The sequence below is a fragment of the Equus przewalskii genome, chromosome 14 (genome assembly GCF_037783145.1).
Source record: "Equus przewalskii isolate Varuska chromosome 14, EquPr2, whole genome shotgun sequence".
Taxonomy (NCBI): Eukaryota; Metazoa; Chordata; class Mammalia; order Perissodactyla; family Equidae; genus Equus; species Equus przewalskii.
Genome location: NC_091844.1, coordinates 63,544,016 through 63,561,791, shown reverse-complemented (window position 1 = coordinate 63,561,791; position 17,776 = coordinate 63,544,016). Strand labels below are relative to the sequence as shown.

At 37.5% G+C, this 17,776-nt stretch overlaps 1 protein-coding gene across 5 annotated transcripts in view; it reads left to right on the top strand.

The window, feature by feature from the left end:
- TTC27 (tetratricopeptide repeat domain 27) overlaps positions 1–17,776 on the top strand; it is a 177,876-nt gene that overhangs the window by 136,388 nt on the left and 23,712 nt on the right. For all 5 annotated transcript variants that reach the window (XM_070574210.1, XM_070574213.1, XM_070574214.1 and 2 more), the window contains 3 exons: positions 5,272–5,370; positions 10,101–10,153; positions 15,130–15,295. In XM_070574210.1, coding sequence (XP_070430311.1) covers positions 5,272–5,370; positions 10,101–10,153; positions 15,130–15,295 — 318 coding nt within the window. The remainder of the gene's footprint in view (positions 1–5,271; positions 5,371–10,100; positions 10,154–15,129; positions 15,296–17,776) is intronic.

The following is a 17,776-nucleotide window of genomic DNA, read 5'->3' as shown; positions in this document are numbered from 1 at the left end:
AAATACCTGTATTACCTCACATTGAATTCTCTGTAAAGAGTGGGCAAATGTAAGAACCAGTGGTAACCAAATCTAGGACAGGAATAAGAGGAGGGCGTTAGTTAATGGCCTATCTAGTAAAAGAAAAATGTATGTATAAAATTTAATTGATCCTGTAGTTTAAAGGAAGACACCAAAATAGAGGAAACTTTTCCTTTAGAGAGTGTGAGAGAGAGAGAGAGAGAATGAAGCTGGCAGGTTAGGGTTTGTGTTTCCTCAGGGAGGAGAACTTAGTATTAGTAAATGATAAATTTGGTCATGAAAGAGTTGGTGCACATTTTTAAAAATGAGCAGCAAGCATCACTTTAGGAAAAGCAATTACCAAACAACATTGATATCACTCTTGGATTTGGCTTGGGTCATTTCCTGTTTAATGAAACCACAGGCAGCAACTTATCTGCATTTGGGGTCGTGGGAATGGGTCAGGGATGTAGAGAGTGGGGAATGGAGAGTGACATCAGAAAAATTCAGACACTCAATCCTGTCAGGAAAATTAGCAAAAAGTGTGAAGCTACTGATAATTCGTTCTACAGAAACCTTGAGGAGGAAGGAAATTTGAATAGCAGGCTCATAATTTAAGAAAGAAAATTATAATATATAAGCCAATGGCACCTCTTGCATATGTGCTTTAAATACCCGTGTAAAAAAGAACTTTTCAATTGTAAAAGTGACGTATGCCCATCGGCTAGTGGTGCCTCGTCTTTGTTAGCCCTCAGAGTAGCAAACCGTTTAACGTCGGTTTTAATTATTGAGGTGTAGTAAGCATTGCAGCCACTGTCTTCATCACATGGTGCACACCAGGAACCAGGAACCATGTGTGGCTTCAGGCAAATCACTGCCTTTCTAGGCCTCGTTTTCCTCTCGGCCCCTTTTGAACTGATTTCTAAGGCCTCTGATTGAATTGATTGCCTCCACGCTCCTCAAACCTGCTGATTCTAAATACTGTTTGTTGTCATCAGTGTACTTGTTTTGCCACTAGATGGCACTAATGTACCTTGAACCCTGGCACCTCTGGGTTTCCAGAATCTGGGGTCTGAAGGAGCCTTGGAATTTTTCCTTAATCCAACCCCCCATTTAACAGTTGGGGACCTGAGACTCAGAGGCTAAGTGACATGGCCAAGGTCGTACAATTCCTCGGAACCTCTTGAATCCCAGTCACCTATCTTTCCCCTCTGTTCCACTGTTTCTCTAGGGGATTTTGTGAGGGAAATTCAAAGAGAGCTGTTCTCAGCCATTCCTGTTCTTTGTTAATTATTTTAAAAATTATTTGAAACCCTTCTTTAGGTACGTATTTCATCAAATTCGAAATAAATAGTTGGCCCACTTTTGTGTTGCTGTATTTGCTCCTCCAGAGAAAAAAAGCGACGCTGTCAGTTTCTAAAGATCGTTGCCCTACCTATGACTAACCTGCCTTCACAATTTGCCCTGGAAAGAGGCTCTCCTGAAACCTCAACCAGAGCCTTTCTACCAGATGATGATCTTTCTCCATTCTTGCCCAGTCCCTTTGATAAGGTTTGCCTTTTAGCTCTTCCCTCCAACTAAACAGGGTCATGCATTCTTCCCCTTCTTTTTTGTCTACCTGCCTAAGCAAGAGAGCTTTTGGGGGGAAAAGTAGATATGCCTTGCTTCTTAAAAAATGGATCTCTTGTGTGTTCCCAGCACTCTTTTTCCCCCTCTCTCTTTATCAGTGACAAGGATGGTATTGCCATAAATCATGGCTGTGTGTGGGCAGAATGGTGTCATGGGAGGCAATGTGGCCACGTGAAGACATGAGCTCTGGAGTCGTACTGACTGGGTCAAATGCCTCCTGTATCACTGACTGACTCTGTGACCCATCCTCATCTCAGTGAGTGTAATGTTTACTACTTTACCAGGCTGGTGTGAGAAATAAATGAGGAAATATACAGAAGGCTCATGGTAGCAGTGTTTGTACACATAGTAGATGCTCGTTAAGTGCTGATTGTTCTGGTTGCTATTTTGTAGAGAAGAACAGGAGTGACCATAGTATATGAAAGGAGCCCACGGGAGGGTCTCAGATGAAGGCGCTAGTTTTTTTATTGGAGAAAGAAGGGAGGGATGCCAGGGTCTGTGTGAGTGTTTCAGAGAAATTAGTGTGGAACTGTGCTGCCCAATGCAGTAGCCAGCCATCTGTGGCAGTTAAGCACTGGAAATGTGGCTGATCAAAACTGAGAGGTGCTGTAAGTGTAGGCTACACATCAGATTTCAAAGACTTAGTATAAAAAAAAATGAATATGAAATATCTCAATAATTTCGTATGTTGCTGATAAGTTGAAATTATAATATTTTGGATATGTAGAGTTAAATAATATATGTTGTTAAACTTGATTTCACCCATTTCTTTTTAGTTTTTAAATGTGGCTGCTAGAAAATATAATGAGGCTGACATATTTCTATCTGATAGCACTGGACTGGAAGATAGAGACCTTTGATGTTCAACCATATACAACTCTAATTTGGGGAATCGTGAGAGGTTTTTTGAGGCTTCTTTTGATTTTTTTATTTTATGATCTGTTGTTAAGAGCATGGTTATCCTGAATTCAAGATGCCAGTCACTATTGGTAATAATAGTTTAAAATGAAAAAAAGTAAAAGAGGCACCAAGTATTCTCCTTAGTCCCCCAAATTCTGAAGACCTTAATTGAGAAGCAAGATATGAATGCATTATGGATGGTTTGGTGGGTCAACCATAGCAATTAGAAGATCCTAGAGGTTTTTTTTTTTTTTTTTGGCCATTTCATGATTCAAAGAATAGGGTGTTTACAAAAATCTTCTCCTATCATAATTATATGTTATCTACAGATGAAAATCTAGCAGTTATTGATTCTAGAATTTTCCTTCAGGTGCAAATTATTAAAACACCACCACAAATGACCAAGAGTAACAAGAAAAGAGAATCATAGTACTGTATATTAAATTAAGTCATCTTCCTGATTTTTGTTAAATTTATTTTGGTTTTAATACTCTGGTTACAAAACATTGACTTCTTTCAGAAATTTAAAGGTAAATAGTAATCTCATCACCAGTTTGTTTTAGAGCTATAAGATAACTGCTAATTTTAGACATTTGTAACCTTTGTCTTTTCAGGTGGATTGAAAAATAAAGTTATTTACATCTTGAATTTACACTCTATTTTTTTTTATTTTTATTTTTTTTAAAGATTTTATTTATCTTTTTTTCCTTTCTCCCCAAAGCCCCCCAGGTACATAGTTGTATATTCTTCGTTGTGGGTCCTTCTAGTTGTGGCATGTGGGATGCTGCCTCAGCGTGGTTTGATGAGCAGTGCCATGTTCGCGCCCAGGATTCGAACCAATGAAACACTGGGCCGCCTGCAGCGGAGTGCGCGAACTTAACCACTCGGCCACGGGGCCAGCCCCTACACTCTATTTTTGATAACAAAACATGTGAAATAGTTTTGTGGGAAGTTTATTCTTTGCTGATGCAGAAAGCAAGCAGGGCACATGCATTTTGAGAACTATGAGGGCAAATCTCATTGTTCTTAATTTAGTCCCAGAATTAAGGTATCCTTCATTCCAAGTAAACTGGCTATGATTATTCATTGGCTATAAGATGCCATCAATTGTAAGAGGCACATTTATTTTAAGTACCATCTTGTATAGAAAATAAAATACTGCCAATAAAACGGACAAGCTGTTGGCTTTTTAAATGTATCTATTTCAGGGATGTTAAATAGTGAAAAAAAGTGTACCTTAGAGCTGATGAAATATAATACACAGATTTTGAAACTTTCAACTTAGTTGGAAGTTAGAAAGTTTTATATGTTGTTTTATAAGTTAGCATCACACTTTTCGGCCCTCTCAGAATGTATCATATTTAGTAAGTGTGGTTTGGTGCATTGGAGCGCTTTTCATCTGATTCTGTAAATAGTCAGAAAAAAGCAAAGTGTATTGAGATAATATTTAAGTTGCTGGAAATCCTTTGATTCAGAAAAGTGAACTTCAACCTCGTTTTAACCTACCACCTCTGCTTCTTGCACTGCCACCTCCACACACGTGCCCACCCCCTTTTCAGCCTACCTACTCCTCTAACAAAATCTGTTCTCCATAAAGCCTCCTGATAACAGTTATTTATAGCCTCTCTGAATTCAAGGCAAAGTGTTAAATTGCCCAGGGATGTTTGCTTTCTAAGCCTTATCTCTAATTATCAGCTAAAAATCTTTATCTGCTCAGAGAACTTTCAGGCCTCAACTGGCCATATGGAACAAGTTTTGTGGGAATGGCTGGGGGAGGAGAGATGGAGGGACAGGCTCCTACCCTGCCTCTGTGGAAGGCTGTGGACAGAACACAGAGCACCTCATTTCCTTTCCCACCCGAATGTGTTCAACCAAATCTGTCTCCTGGCTCCCTGCCTTTGTGCTGGGAGTCAGTAAGAAAGTAGGCTGCCTTCTCCTGCTGGCCTCACTGACTGTATCTGAAAGGAAAGCGGACTTGACTTTTAAAAGCTGCTTTTCTGACTAATTTCATTGAATTTTTATCAGTTTTATCTTCCTTTTGATAGAGGCTATTGAATTTTAAGGAAACTCTGTGATGTAAAGAATTCTTTTGCAATTTCAATAGCTACTTCCTAATTTACCTGTTTTCTAAATCTCTGGTTTACAAATCTTACTGGCTTAAATGAGGCTTTCCATTTTGAATGGCTATTTGGTAATCCAGCTTCTGAGCCTACTTTTTCTAAATTATTTTTAGGCATGCCTCAGCAGACACATGCATGCTAGGGCAGTTTGGCTCTTGCTTAAACTGCAGAAGTACTTGTGGTCTAACTTGAAGATGAAAGCAAAACTCGTTCTTCTCAAATTTGTAATACATTCATCAGTTGTGAATCTACTGATACTCTATACTTTTTATACAGTTGATGTTCAGTAAAAATGTTAGATGAATCCCACGTTTATAGCATCAGGGCTTATAAACAGAGCTCTCCATTGCGTTCATGGAGTTTGGTTAACACAAAGGATGGTCTTTCTCAGCAAAAGATGTGCAGGGATATTGCACGTGCTTTCAGTGGTATATTAGCTTTGAAAATGATATGGAAATATTCATCTCTGTTGCTAAATTTTCTACATTTAAACGAATATAAAATGTATTATATAGCTCTGCATTCTTTATTGTACGTTTGTTGATACTATCTTAAATAATTTTCCGATTCTATCCTGTAAATGTCTCTGTGCGTTTGAATGACTGGCTTTTCGTCCTTGCAGCTCGGTGTGTGGTTTTCTCTCGGCTGTGCCTGTTTGGCCTTGGAAGACTACGGAGGGTCAGCGAAGGCGTTTCAGCGTTGTGTGGCTCTAGAACCTGACGTAAGTTTGTTTGGTATTCTTTCCTTGTTATAGCCCTTTGATATTCTCTGAGTTATTCGAATTGTATTGTAGTTCAGAACAGCAATTCCTACGGGTAGATAGTTTCAGTTATGCAAGAGGAATAAGTTCTAGAGATCTCTTGTACAACATTGTGCCTGACGTTAACAAAACTGTATTGTGCACTTAAAAATGTGTTAAGAGGGTAGATCTTAAGTCTTCTTATCACAATAAAAAAAGAGAAAAAAGAAGGCCAAAAAGAAGACAAAAAAAAAGTCAAGTTTTCTATTATTATTATTATTATTATTATTTTTTAAAGATTTTATTTTTTTCCTTTTTCTCCCCAAAGCCCCCCGGTACATAGTTGTATATTCTTCGTTCTGGGTCCTTCTAGTTGTGGCATGTGGGATGCTGCCTCAGCGTGGTTTGATGAGCAGTGCCATGTCCGCACCCAGGATTCGAACCAACGAAACACTGGGCCGCCTGCAGCGGAGCGCACGAACTTCACCACTCGGCCCGGGGCCAGCCCCAAGTTTTCTATTATTTTATGTTAAAAAGTAAAAAGAACAGCAGTTCTCGTTTGTTGGAGGAAAGTGCACCTCTGACAGAAAGTCACTCCTTAAGGTAGATGACTTAGAAATCTAGAAGTAAGTTGCTTCTCGTAATAGCTAAGTTATTCATGGTTTCATTTAGAAAATAGTTTTGATAAAAGTTTTCTAGTTAAAAATATATTTCACTGAAGTATACAGCAAGTATCACATATATTTTGTCATTCACTAATGTGTGCTGCCTGTGTTAGTTGTGTTATTAGGAAGTTCTTTTAGTTTAAGTCTTAATATTTAACAGCTTTCCTGAGATGATAAACAATTCACATACCATATAACTCATCCATTTAAAGTGTACAATTCAGTGATTTTTTAGTATATTCAGAATTGTGCAACCATCACCACAGTTAGTTTTAGAACATTTTTATTGTTAAAAGAAACCCCTGGGGGCTGGCCCCATGGCCGAGCGGTTAAGTTCGCGCGCTCCGCTGCAGGCGGCCCAGTGTTTCGTTGGTTCGAATCCTGGGCGCGGACATGACACTGCTCATCAAACCACGCTGAGGCAGCGTCCCACATGCCACAACTAGAAGGACCCACAACAAAGAATATACAACTATGTACCGGGGGGCTTTGGGGAGAAAAAGGAAAAAATAAAATCTTTAAAAAAAAGAAACAAACAAAAAAAAGAAACCCCTGTACCCTTTAGCAGTCACTGTTTCTCCCAAATGCCCCCTTCCCCCAGCCCCAGTCCTGGGGAACCACAGATGTGCATTCGGTCTCTGTAGACTTGCCTATTCTGGGCATTTCATGTAGATGGACCCATACAATATGTGCTCTTTTATGACTGGTTTCTTTCACTTAGATTAATGTTTTCATCCATGTCGTAGCGTGTATCAGTACTTCATCCCTTTTTATGGCCAAATAATATGTCATTGTAGCCAGCCCTAGTGGTCTAGTGGTTAAGATTCGGCGCTTGTCACCACAACAGCTGGGGCTCGTTTCCTGGTCAGGGAACCAAAGAACTTGTCTGTCGGGTGACATACATGTCAACATACATGCAGGTGTATGTTGCTGTGATGCTGAAAGCTGTGCCACCAGTATTTCAAATACCAGCAGAGTCACCCAGGGTGGACAGGTTTCAGTGGAGCTTTCGGACTAAAACAGACTAGAAAGAAGGACCTGACCACCCACTTCTGAAAAAACTGGCTGTGAAAACACTGAATAACAGTGGAGCATCGTCTGATATAGCTCCAGAAGGTGAGAAGATGGCGCAAAAAGAGCAGGCCGGGTTCTGCTCTGCTGTCCACAGGGTCACTAGTAGCCAGAATCAACTCGATGGCACTAGCAATAACAATATTCCATTATTTGGGTATGTCACATGTTATCTGTTTATCAATTGGTGGACATTTAGGTTTTCTACATTTTGGTTATTATGCATTATACTGCTATGAACATTTCGTTTACAAGTTTTCATGTGAAGATGTTTTCATTTCTCTTGGGTATACCTGGTAGAATTACTGGGTCATATGTTAGCTCTGTGTTCAAAATTTTGAGAAACTGCCAGACTATTTTCTAAAGTACTATTTTATATTCCCACAAACCATGTATGAGAGGTCCAATTTTTCAACATCTCTGTCAACCCTTGTTATTGTCTGTCCTTTTTATTAAGGTCATCCTAGTAGGTGGTATCTCATTGTGGTTTCAGTTTGCATTTCCTTGATGGCTAATGATGTTGAGCATCTTTCCACGTGCTTATTTGTGTATCATTTGTGTGTCATCTTTGGAGAAATGTTTACATCCTTTGCCCATTTTTTAATTGGGTTATTTGTCTTTTTATTTTTAAGTTGTAGAGTTCTTTATGTATCCTATATACAAGTCCCATATCAGCTGTGTGATTTGCAAATATTTTCTCCCATTCTCTAATTTGTTTTTCATTTTCTTGGTAGTGTATTTTGAGGTACAAAAGTTTTTAATTTTGATAAGATCCAACTTATCTATTTTTTTCTGTTGTTGCTTGTGCTTTTACTGTCACATCTAAGACTTCATTGACAAATTCAAGGTCATGGAGATTTACCCCTATCTTTTCTTTTAAGAATTTTATTGTTTTGGCTCTTACATTTATGTCTAATGTTAAACCTATTCATAAAACATCGTACTATGTGTGGTGATGATGTTATCTTATTGTGGTAATCATTTCACAGTGTATACATATATCAAGTGATTATGTTGTACTCCTAAAACTAATACAATGTTATATATCAATTATGTCTCAATTAAAAAGAAACATCATTTCAGATAATGTACTTTTTTAGTTCAGGAATTTTCATTTGATACTTTTTTACAGTTTTCATGTTTCTACTGAGATTCCCCAGTCATTCCCTTATTATGTTCATGTTTTCTTCAGATCTTTATCATGTTTATAATATCTGCTTTGAAGTCCTTATGTGCTTATTCCAACATCTCATTTCTATGTCTGTTTCTATTAACTGATTTTCTCCTTTGGATATAGATGAATTTTCCTGCTTGTTTGCATATCTACCAATTTTTTATTGTATCCCACACATGTGGATGCTATGTTGTTGAGTTTCTGGGTTTTATTGTCACTTCTTAAGGGGGGCAGAGTTTTATTTTGGCATTCAGTAAATTCACTTGTGGATCAGCTTGATTTTAGGCTTTCTTCGGGTGGGTCTGGAGTTGTTCTTATTCTAGGATTGAAGAAACCCATCTCTTAAGGTGTAACTTTTGGGGGCTGAACTTATAATTGTGGTGGGCTGTGGGTGATCATTAAGAATTCTCCACTCTGGTTGGTTGGAACTTGAATAACTCCTACCACTCTGTGACCTCTAGAATCTCCATTCAGCTCACAGCTCTCTGGTCGTTGTTCTCTGCCAGACCTCGAGAAGTTTTTTCCTGCACATGTGGATAGCTTAGTATTCAGCCAAGGACTCAAGGAGATACTTATAGACATTTCTGGAGCTTATTCTCTGCACAAATCTCTCTTCCCTGTATTTTGCCCTGCAAATTCCAGCCACTGTTTCAGCCCCAAACTCTAATCTCTCATTCTTCATCCCAGTAAAACATGCTATGCTTTGTTTGGTTTCTCCTTCTCTGTGCCACAGCCCTGAAAATGCCTCTAGACAGAAGCCTGGATTGGTTCTTTTTTTTTTTTTTTTAAGATTTTATTTTTTTCCTTTTTCTCCCCAAAGCCCCCCGGTATATAGTTGTATATTCTTAGTTGTGGGTCCTCCTAGTTGTGGCACGTGGGACACTGCCACAGCATGGCTTGATAAGTGGTACCATGTCCGTGCCCAGGATTCGAACCGATGGAACACTGGGCCGCCTGCAGCGGAGTGCACAAACTTAACCACTCGGCCACGGGGCCAGCCCTGGATTGGTTCTTAGACACCTCAGTTGTTTCCCTTCTTTCAGGGATCACAGTCCTGTGCTCAAAGCTTCTCAAAAACAATTGTTTCCTAAATTTTGTCCAGTTTGTAGCTTTTTATGGTGATAAGGCTAGTCTGATAGTAACTGTGCTATGTCTGCAAGCAGAGATTCATTGCTACTTAATTTTTTAATCATATGTATGGAACTTGAGATGATATAATCTGTATTTTATAAAAAGTGGGAGAAAGAGAAACAAACGTAATTCATATTGTTCTTGTTAGAATTGACATTTATATAAAGACTTTATTTCTGTCATTGCATAGAGGAATAGGTAGAGAAATATATTTGATTGATGAAATACTTAGGAATAACACTAGAGAACACAGACTCCTTTACTCTCCTGTTCTGATGAAGGATGATATAAAATAGAAAATCCTTTTAAGATAGTATAAACAATATTTTGCATTGCCTTGGATTTATCATAAATCTATATATTGTGTAAATTATGTTGTAAATTGTCCAACTATTTTGTACATCTAAATTTGGAAATAAAATCTTAACTAAATTCCAAATTAGTGCTATAATACTTGTATCATTTTGTTGACTATTTTTGTGACTTTTTTGTTCTAAATTATAAAAGTTGTTTAATTTATTTAATTTTCTCATACACCTTTAAACATACTTATTGAAATTTGTAGTTGTAAAGAGCACATCTTGGACTAGGGAAATATGTTATGTTTTTGATTGCAGAAATTATTTTACCTAAACGAGAGTAGTCTATAACTGAGTTCTCTATCATTTCAGAATGCTGAAGCTTGGAACAATTTATCAACATCTTATATCCGATTAAAACAAAAGTAAGTACATCAGACAAATATGAAGAACTTTGTTTCCAAAATAAATGAATGAGATTTTCTTCAACTGAACACCAAAACATTGTGTCTTACTCTTTATCTTTTTCCCTTGCTCACCCACATCTTTGAGTTAGAATGACTTAATATAGCCATTTGAATTCTAAATATAGTTTATTTCTTAAAAACATTTAATATGTAATAAAATGAAATATTATTTGAAATCTTTATTTGACACTGAAGTTTTGCATCCTGAATTTTGTTACATCATAAAAGCAGGCATAACTTTAGTTGCTCAACTCAATTGATAGATTCTTATTGATTGCTTGCTGTGTACTGGACATTATTGAGAAATATAAATATGAACCAATGTCTTCAGGGAGTGTAGGTTTAAAAAATAAAATATTATGCCATATTATTTAAAAAGTTGATTAGCAATATAAGTAATATGTGGTAAATATCAAGTGAGAAGTACAAAGAGGACTATAATGATAGTGGGTGATATCTGAAGAACACTTGTTCTGTGCCAGACACTCATGTAGTCCTTTGACGATCTCAGAAGAGAGAAGGTGTGCAATCCTGTTTCAGAGATGCTTCTGAGAGGGGCCGACCTGGTGGCATAGTGGTGAAGTTCACCCGGGCTTTGGTGCCTCAGTGTTCATAGGTTTGGATCCCAGGTGCAGACCTACACATCACTTGTCAAACTATGCTGTGATGGTGTCCCACATGCAAAATAGAGGAAGGTTGGCACAGATGTTAGCTCAGGGCCAATCTTCCTCAAGGAAAAAGAAGAAGATTGGCAACAGGTGTTAGCTTAGGGCCAATCTTCCTTACTAAAGAAAGAGAGAAAAAAAAGAGGAGGATTGGCAGCAGATGTTAGCTCAGAGCTAATCTTCCTCAAAAAAAAAAAATGCTTCTGAGAGAACGTTGGACTCAAGCTGAATTCTGATGAATGGGTAGAGGGGACAGAGGAAAGCCTTACAGGCAAGGGGAATATGACCAAATGCAGAGCGACAGGAATGAATGCAACACTTCAGAAGATAGGAAGTAAAATCGTCCTGCTCTAGACCACAGTGAGATGTGTAGTGAGAGAAAAGGTTGGAAAGGTCGGTTGGGGTCCTTCTGTAGTGTGTTCTGATAATCTGGCTAACAAGTTGAGACTATCCTGTTGGCAGTAGGAAGCCAGAGATTTCAGGAGGGTAATTTCATGAAGAAAGAAGCTTTTTAGGAAGATTTATCTAGCGGCAGTGTGCGAGACAGAACAGAGAGGAAACTGGAGGCTGGGAAACCACTTAGGAGACAGCTGTCATAACAGTTCAGGCACGAGATAACCAGACTGGAAAAAGAAGGGGCAGATGCCAGTTTATAAAGGGGACAACCAACTGGGCTTGTTGACTAGCCACAGAGAGCGAAGGAAAGGGAAGAGACAAGGATTGCTGCTGTTAGAGTTTTAATAAATGAATTAAAGGATGAATAGATTTCCATTTTTATTTGGACTTATTTTCAAACTTAATTTATCTTTGCGGATTCACAAGATATTTCTGAAGATAAGATTAAAACCACATTACGTTGAGATCATGAAATGCTTCTGCTGCTCTTGGATGACAGTCTACATAAAGTACTGTTTGTTCTGCCACTCTCTTCAGGAAATACTAGTATGATTGCTACTGATTGTGTGAAAACTCACTAGAGACGCTTTTGGTTTAAAGCAGGGGGCGGGGGAAGTCCCTGTCATGGCTGTAGGATGATCTCCGGGGTTTTTTCTAGTAACCCTGATAAGTTTGCATGTAGTGAGTCTCTTGATTCTCCACCTGGTCTTCTAGCCCATTAATCCTAAGAATTCTGCTTTCTCTCTCAGGGGTTCTTGCACATTGCTCCTCAACTTCAGTTTGCCATTTTCTTTTCTTGCTGCAGCTCCATGAATAGGTTTTTGTGTAAAAGTGGGGCTGTAAGGTCAGAGGTAGATCGCTCCTTTGTTCTTGCCTTTTTACTCTTTCCTTTTTTTGCTGCTGCTCCAGACATAGCTAATTTTTGACTCACAATCTTGTTACTTCAGGGGTAAATTACTCCTCCTCCTCTCAAAAGAATCCTTTCCATGCCTTAAAGTGACCCTTTAAACCATCTTGTCTATCCCGTTGCCGTCACAAGGGTCTTCACTAAAGCACTCTTTTTGCTGTTTCATCTGATTTCATTAGGCATCATGTCCCTAACCAGTCTGTTGGGAGAATTTTTCTTCTTTCTATAGTACTTTCATAGTGCAGTGTCACTACCATTTTGGGTTTGATAAGTGAATCCTGAGTTGAACTTATAAAAAAGCCATACTTACCAAAAAAGATTTCATTACAAAAATTTTGAGGCCAGGAAATTGTGATTAGTGGTGGGAGGACACACAGGGAAAAGGATAATCCTCTTGGTGTGGATTGCTGCTTGTTGAGTTCTTTTCCAGTAGGATGACTTCACCCCCAGCCCCGACGTGGATGGTAGGACTGAGGACTCTCAGTCCACCTGAGACTGTTGACAGGCAGTTGCTATTACGTGGGAGTCGCGCACAGGGAGTCGAGTAGAGAAAGGAAAAAAGAAGAAAAAAAATCCTATAGAAACAATTTACGGCTGAACTTGAAGAAGTGTTAGAGCAAGTGTACTTCCGTTTTCAACTATGAAGGATGGTGGGCCAAGGGTAAATGAATCAGTACATTCCATAACAACTTTAGATAAATTGTTTAATGTAGAAAATAAAAAACTAAACTGCAGTGAATTGGCTGTTAGGAAAAGACTAAAAGAACTTAATTGTAAGGAAGTTATTTTGACTGATATTGTAGGTATATTAAAGATTGATTAAATGATTTGTGTGTTCAGTGACTTGTGGGGGAAGTTACTGATGTTATGGGCACACTGCATATGCTTAAGGGGATCACTCTCAGAACAATGGCCTGGAATGGCCAGAAGAACCCCCATCATCGTCTCCAAAATTTGCTTTGAAGCCAGCAAGGAGAAGGGGCCTTGATGAAGCACGTGAGGCTCAGCAGGGCAAGGGAGGTGGACCTTGTAGTCTTAAGTTAGCAAACTCAAATGGCTACTGGAAAGGGAGATTGATAACATACATTTGAAACAGGTTACTATAATTGTCCAATAAAACATTTATAATCTATAAAGGAGCTATAGTGTTTGTCCAGCCAGTGGAGTGAAGCATTATGAATCTTTTGGTTTGCTGAGATGTGTAACTTTTAGAATAGGTTACGTAAAGTTCTCTTGATTTCCTTGTCAATATCAAGTTTTTAATAGTCTTCTATTTCTGAAGTGGCTTGTATAAATAAGACAAGGATTCTGTGATGATTTGGTAAACCTTATCTGTAAAACTACCTAGCCTTTTCTTAATTTTTATTGATTTAATTAGTTTTCTGTTTCTTTAGTTCCTTTTGTGTAATTTGTTCATAGTGTTCTCTTATGAATTTTTTAAAAATTACTAATCTTGTTTGTGCCATTTTTCTTTCATTTTAAGTGGAATTTAGTTAGACATTTGTCTGTTTTGTTAGTTTTTTCCAAAGGGCCAGCTTTTGGTTTTGTTGATCATTTCTATTCTTTCTTTATATTTTATTTCTTATCTCTATTCTTTTCTTCTTTCTTTAATTTGTTTCATGTTCTTCTACAAAATTAAGTTGAATGTTTTGACTCGTTTATTTTCCATCTTTCATATCTTATAATCAATGCATATAAAATCATAAATTTTCCTCTAAATACTGCTTCAGCTATATCCTGCAGATGGTAACATAGAGTATTTTCATTAAGTTCTAAATGTTTCGTACTTGCTGAGTTTCCCTTTTTCCCCCACTGTATGTTCCTTTTTGTTAAGGAGTGCATTTTTAAGTTTCCAGGCATATATTTTTAAATTTATCTATTTACTGTTGATTTCTTATTTAATTACAGAAAATATAATCTATATACTTTTAAATTTAATTTTTAAAACTCAAATAACTAGTAATCATTTGTCCTTAATAATTAGTTAAATTTTCTGACAGATTTCATAAATTTCTGTTCTCACCATTGATCATTTCTTGTATCCTTTTCCTTCTGTTTGAATTCCCTTTTATTTTTGCAAGAGGGGATCCTTTAGTAGTTTTTTTAAGTTAGGATCAGTAGGTGGTAAACTTTCTTAGTCTTTGTATATCTGAAAATGTTTGATTTTGCATTTACTCTTGAGTGGTACATTTAGGTGGTTATAAATTTCAGGTCAACAGTTATTTTCACTCAGCATTTTAAAGGTAGTATTCTGTTGTCTTCTGTCATCTTTTGTTGCTAATGAAATATCTGCTGTTCTCTAATTGTCTTTCCTTTGTAGGTTTTAGGATTGTCGTTATGTTCTGCAGTTTCACACCATGTATCTAAGTGTTGGTTTATCTTTATTTATAATGCTTGGTATGCAAAATGTACTTTTGATCATAGAATTTAGATCTTTGTTCAGTTCTGGAAAATACTCAGCTATTACTTTTCAACTATAGCATCCTGCATTTTGTTTACTCTGCATTTGTTTACTCTGGAATGTCTATCAAGTGTATGTTTGAGCCTTACCTCTCTTTCCTCTGTCTCGTTACTACTCTTTTAATTTTTAATCTGAATTCTGTGTGAATTCCTATTATCTTCCAGTTCATCACCTCTCTCTTTGACTGTGTGCAGTCTAGTTTTTGTTGCTCATTGAGTTTTTTTCTTTGTTTTAATGTCCCTTTTGATTGCAAAATTTCCGGTTAGTTTTTATTCATATCTCCCTGTTCTTGTTTCATTTCTACCTGTTTTCGTTTTGCAACTTCCTGCTCCTTTCAAATTTTTAAAATTTTTTTGGGGAAATTTGAGGTAGTTTTGGGTTGTTTGGGCCTCTAATTCTGTTTATTAACATGAATGATTAAGGACTGACAGAGAGTCAACATTAGCATTTTATACATTTAGCTATGGTTATTCATTATTGTTCTCTTTAAAATTTGACCTTCTAGAGAAAAAGCTTTTAGAACTTTACAAGAAGCCCTCAAGTGCAACTATGAACACTGGCAGATCTGGGAAAACTACATTCTCACTAGCACCGATGTTGGGGAATTTTCAGAAGCCATTAAAGCTTATCACCGGCTCTTGGACTTACAAGACAAATACAAAGATGTTCAGGTAGGATATTTATATGTTGTTATTTCATTTTGCATTTGATATTACTACTTTATTATATGATATAAGTTGTTTTCTTGAATATATACAGGAAAATTTTGTTAAAACACATGTATGTTTTTTTCTCTAGTCAAATATTCTTAGTTACTTGTTAATTCTGGCATTCCAGTGTCAAATGTGTTTGTGCAGTCATAGGCTGAATATTACCATGACTCAGTTATGAAAATCTGGTATGTGGTTTCCATATATACAGTCAGCTTGCAGAAACTAAATAGAGTGATGTTTGTGTTATTTATTACTTTGGGTATATCTCAATATATTCTGTGATTTGTAATAGGTGGAGTAAATCCCATACTCATTTATTTGCTCATCAAACAAGCATTTACTGCATATTTTCAAATGGTTTGAACAATATAGAAATGAAGACTAACATTTCTTTGAAATGTTTAGTGAGGCGTTCGTTTTCTTGGTGAGATGAAGTCAGAACTGGTTGACTCTTAACGCAATACAACAAGTGCTATATGCTTTCAGAAAATATGAGAGACTTGAAGCCACTGTGTTTGTCGTCCAATAGGATTAAATGTACAACACCTTGTGGGTTTAATTGTGGTTGAAGATAGTGTATGAAGACATGGGGATGCAGGAGCTTATGGGTTACAAAGTCAGGGAGCTTGAAAATGTAACATTTTATTTGCAATATTCAACATATTCTATTTAAAATGATGAAGTTGAAATTATGAAAACACAGAAATAACATCTAATAAGTGATAATAGCTCGCTACTCTTGTGACTTATTATTTTTACTCCAGCTGTTCCAAAATTTACCTTATCTAGGCCCCGTTTTATAGCCCCAGCCCTTGACCTGTATGCGTGGTCTTGCAAGTCTAGCCATATATAATTGGCCAAGTTACGTTAAGACTCAGATTCTGGGCAATTCACTTGAAAGGTCTGTGGCTTCAAGTAGAACCATATACCTACTTACAGGAGCTATGTTGACCCCTTTCGATTACTTTTCTTTTTCTTATTTTTTTTACCCTTTCTAAATATCGTACATTGACTTTCCATTATAGAAAGAAGGGACTTGAATTTTATAGTGTAAAGATCAATTAAAATGTGAATGGAGGCATAAGCAGAGTTTTATATCCTAGAGAGGATGAGAACCCTAGCAAATCTGTTTGCATGGTCCCCTGGTGGTCTAGTAGCGTCCTGTTGACAGAGCTGAAATTCTCCATTGAGACTGTGCTTTCTCTTCTACACTTAGCCCGTTGGCAAAGGGCACTGAGGAGGCTCTGAACAGATCTCAGTATGTTGCCGAACCACTGAGGATGGGGCAGAGATTCCAAAGTGCTTATTTCTTGTTTACTTCAACTGTAATTTTTTAAAAGACCCTTCTATTTTAGAAGGCCTTCTGAAGCTTGTTCCTAAAATCTCAGGGAAAATGTAAATAGTTTACACTGGTAGTCTATTCCATGAGATTATAAATAATTTACTTTGCTGTTCCATTCCATTTTACACTTGAAATAAATTCTAATGATTTTTTTCTTTCGCATTAAAAAAAATATGCACAAAACACTCACATCCAACGTTCTTCATTTGGATCTCACTGCTGGCTCAGTTCCAGCATTCTTTACAATTACAGACTGTCAGAGCAAGAAGGGACCCTCGAGGAGCCCTCTAGGGCTGGGCTGAATAGGCTACCCCCCGAGTCAGAAAGTAGTGTGAAGCTCCCCTCCTGCCTGCAAAGACTAGAAGGGATGATTCTCCAAACCAGTCTGCTTTTCTTTCCAACTGGTATGCTGCTGGCGTTGTCATCTCTTCTTGAATCGTCTTAGAATTGCCTTCCTTGGTCAGTCTGATCTTGTTAATCTTCTGTCATGTGTCTCCAATTTCTAACTGATCTGCTTTTCTTTCTGATGTGAGTGGGATTTCCCCTCCAAATCTATATGTTAACTCACAGTAATCCTTCATATCTGCTAAGGATTAGTAACAATTGGCCAACCAGATTGGCTTTTTGGATTTTCTCAAGAAAATCCTGATCCTCCTTCTATACTTGGCACCCATAGGAGTTGCTTTTATGTGAGGAACCCAAATGGCTAGGTCCAGGCCCCTCTCCTTCCATAAGGGATGGACTTGTGTGGGTTATGGTACATAAGCATCAAAGGGAGGGGGCTTTTCTATCTTCTCTCTCACTTACCCTCTTCTGCTTTCCAAGGCACATAAAACAGGTCAAAGTGAGACATGGTAAAGTAATAATAACTAACATTTATTGAGGGCTTGTTGTGTGCCAGACACTATTCTAAGTACTTGACATGTTTTAACTCAATTAATTCTCATCACAACTCTGTGGGATAGATTTGTGCTGTCATAAGCTATGTTGGACTCTGGAATGTATGTATGTATCTTCCCCCTTGTTTTAAGGAAACTAATGATATGAAACAAAATAACTGTTCAAAGATTGTATTGAAAAGCTGTTACTTCGAAATC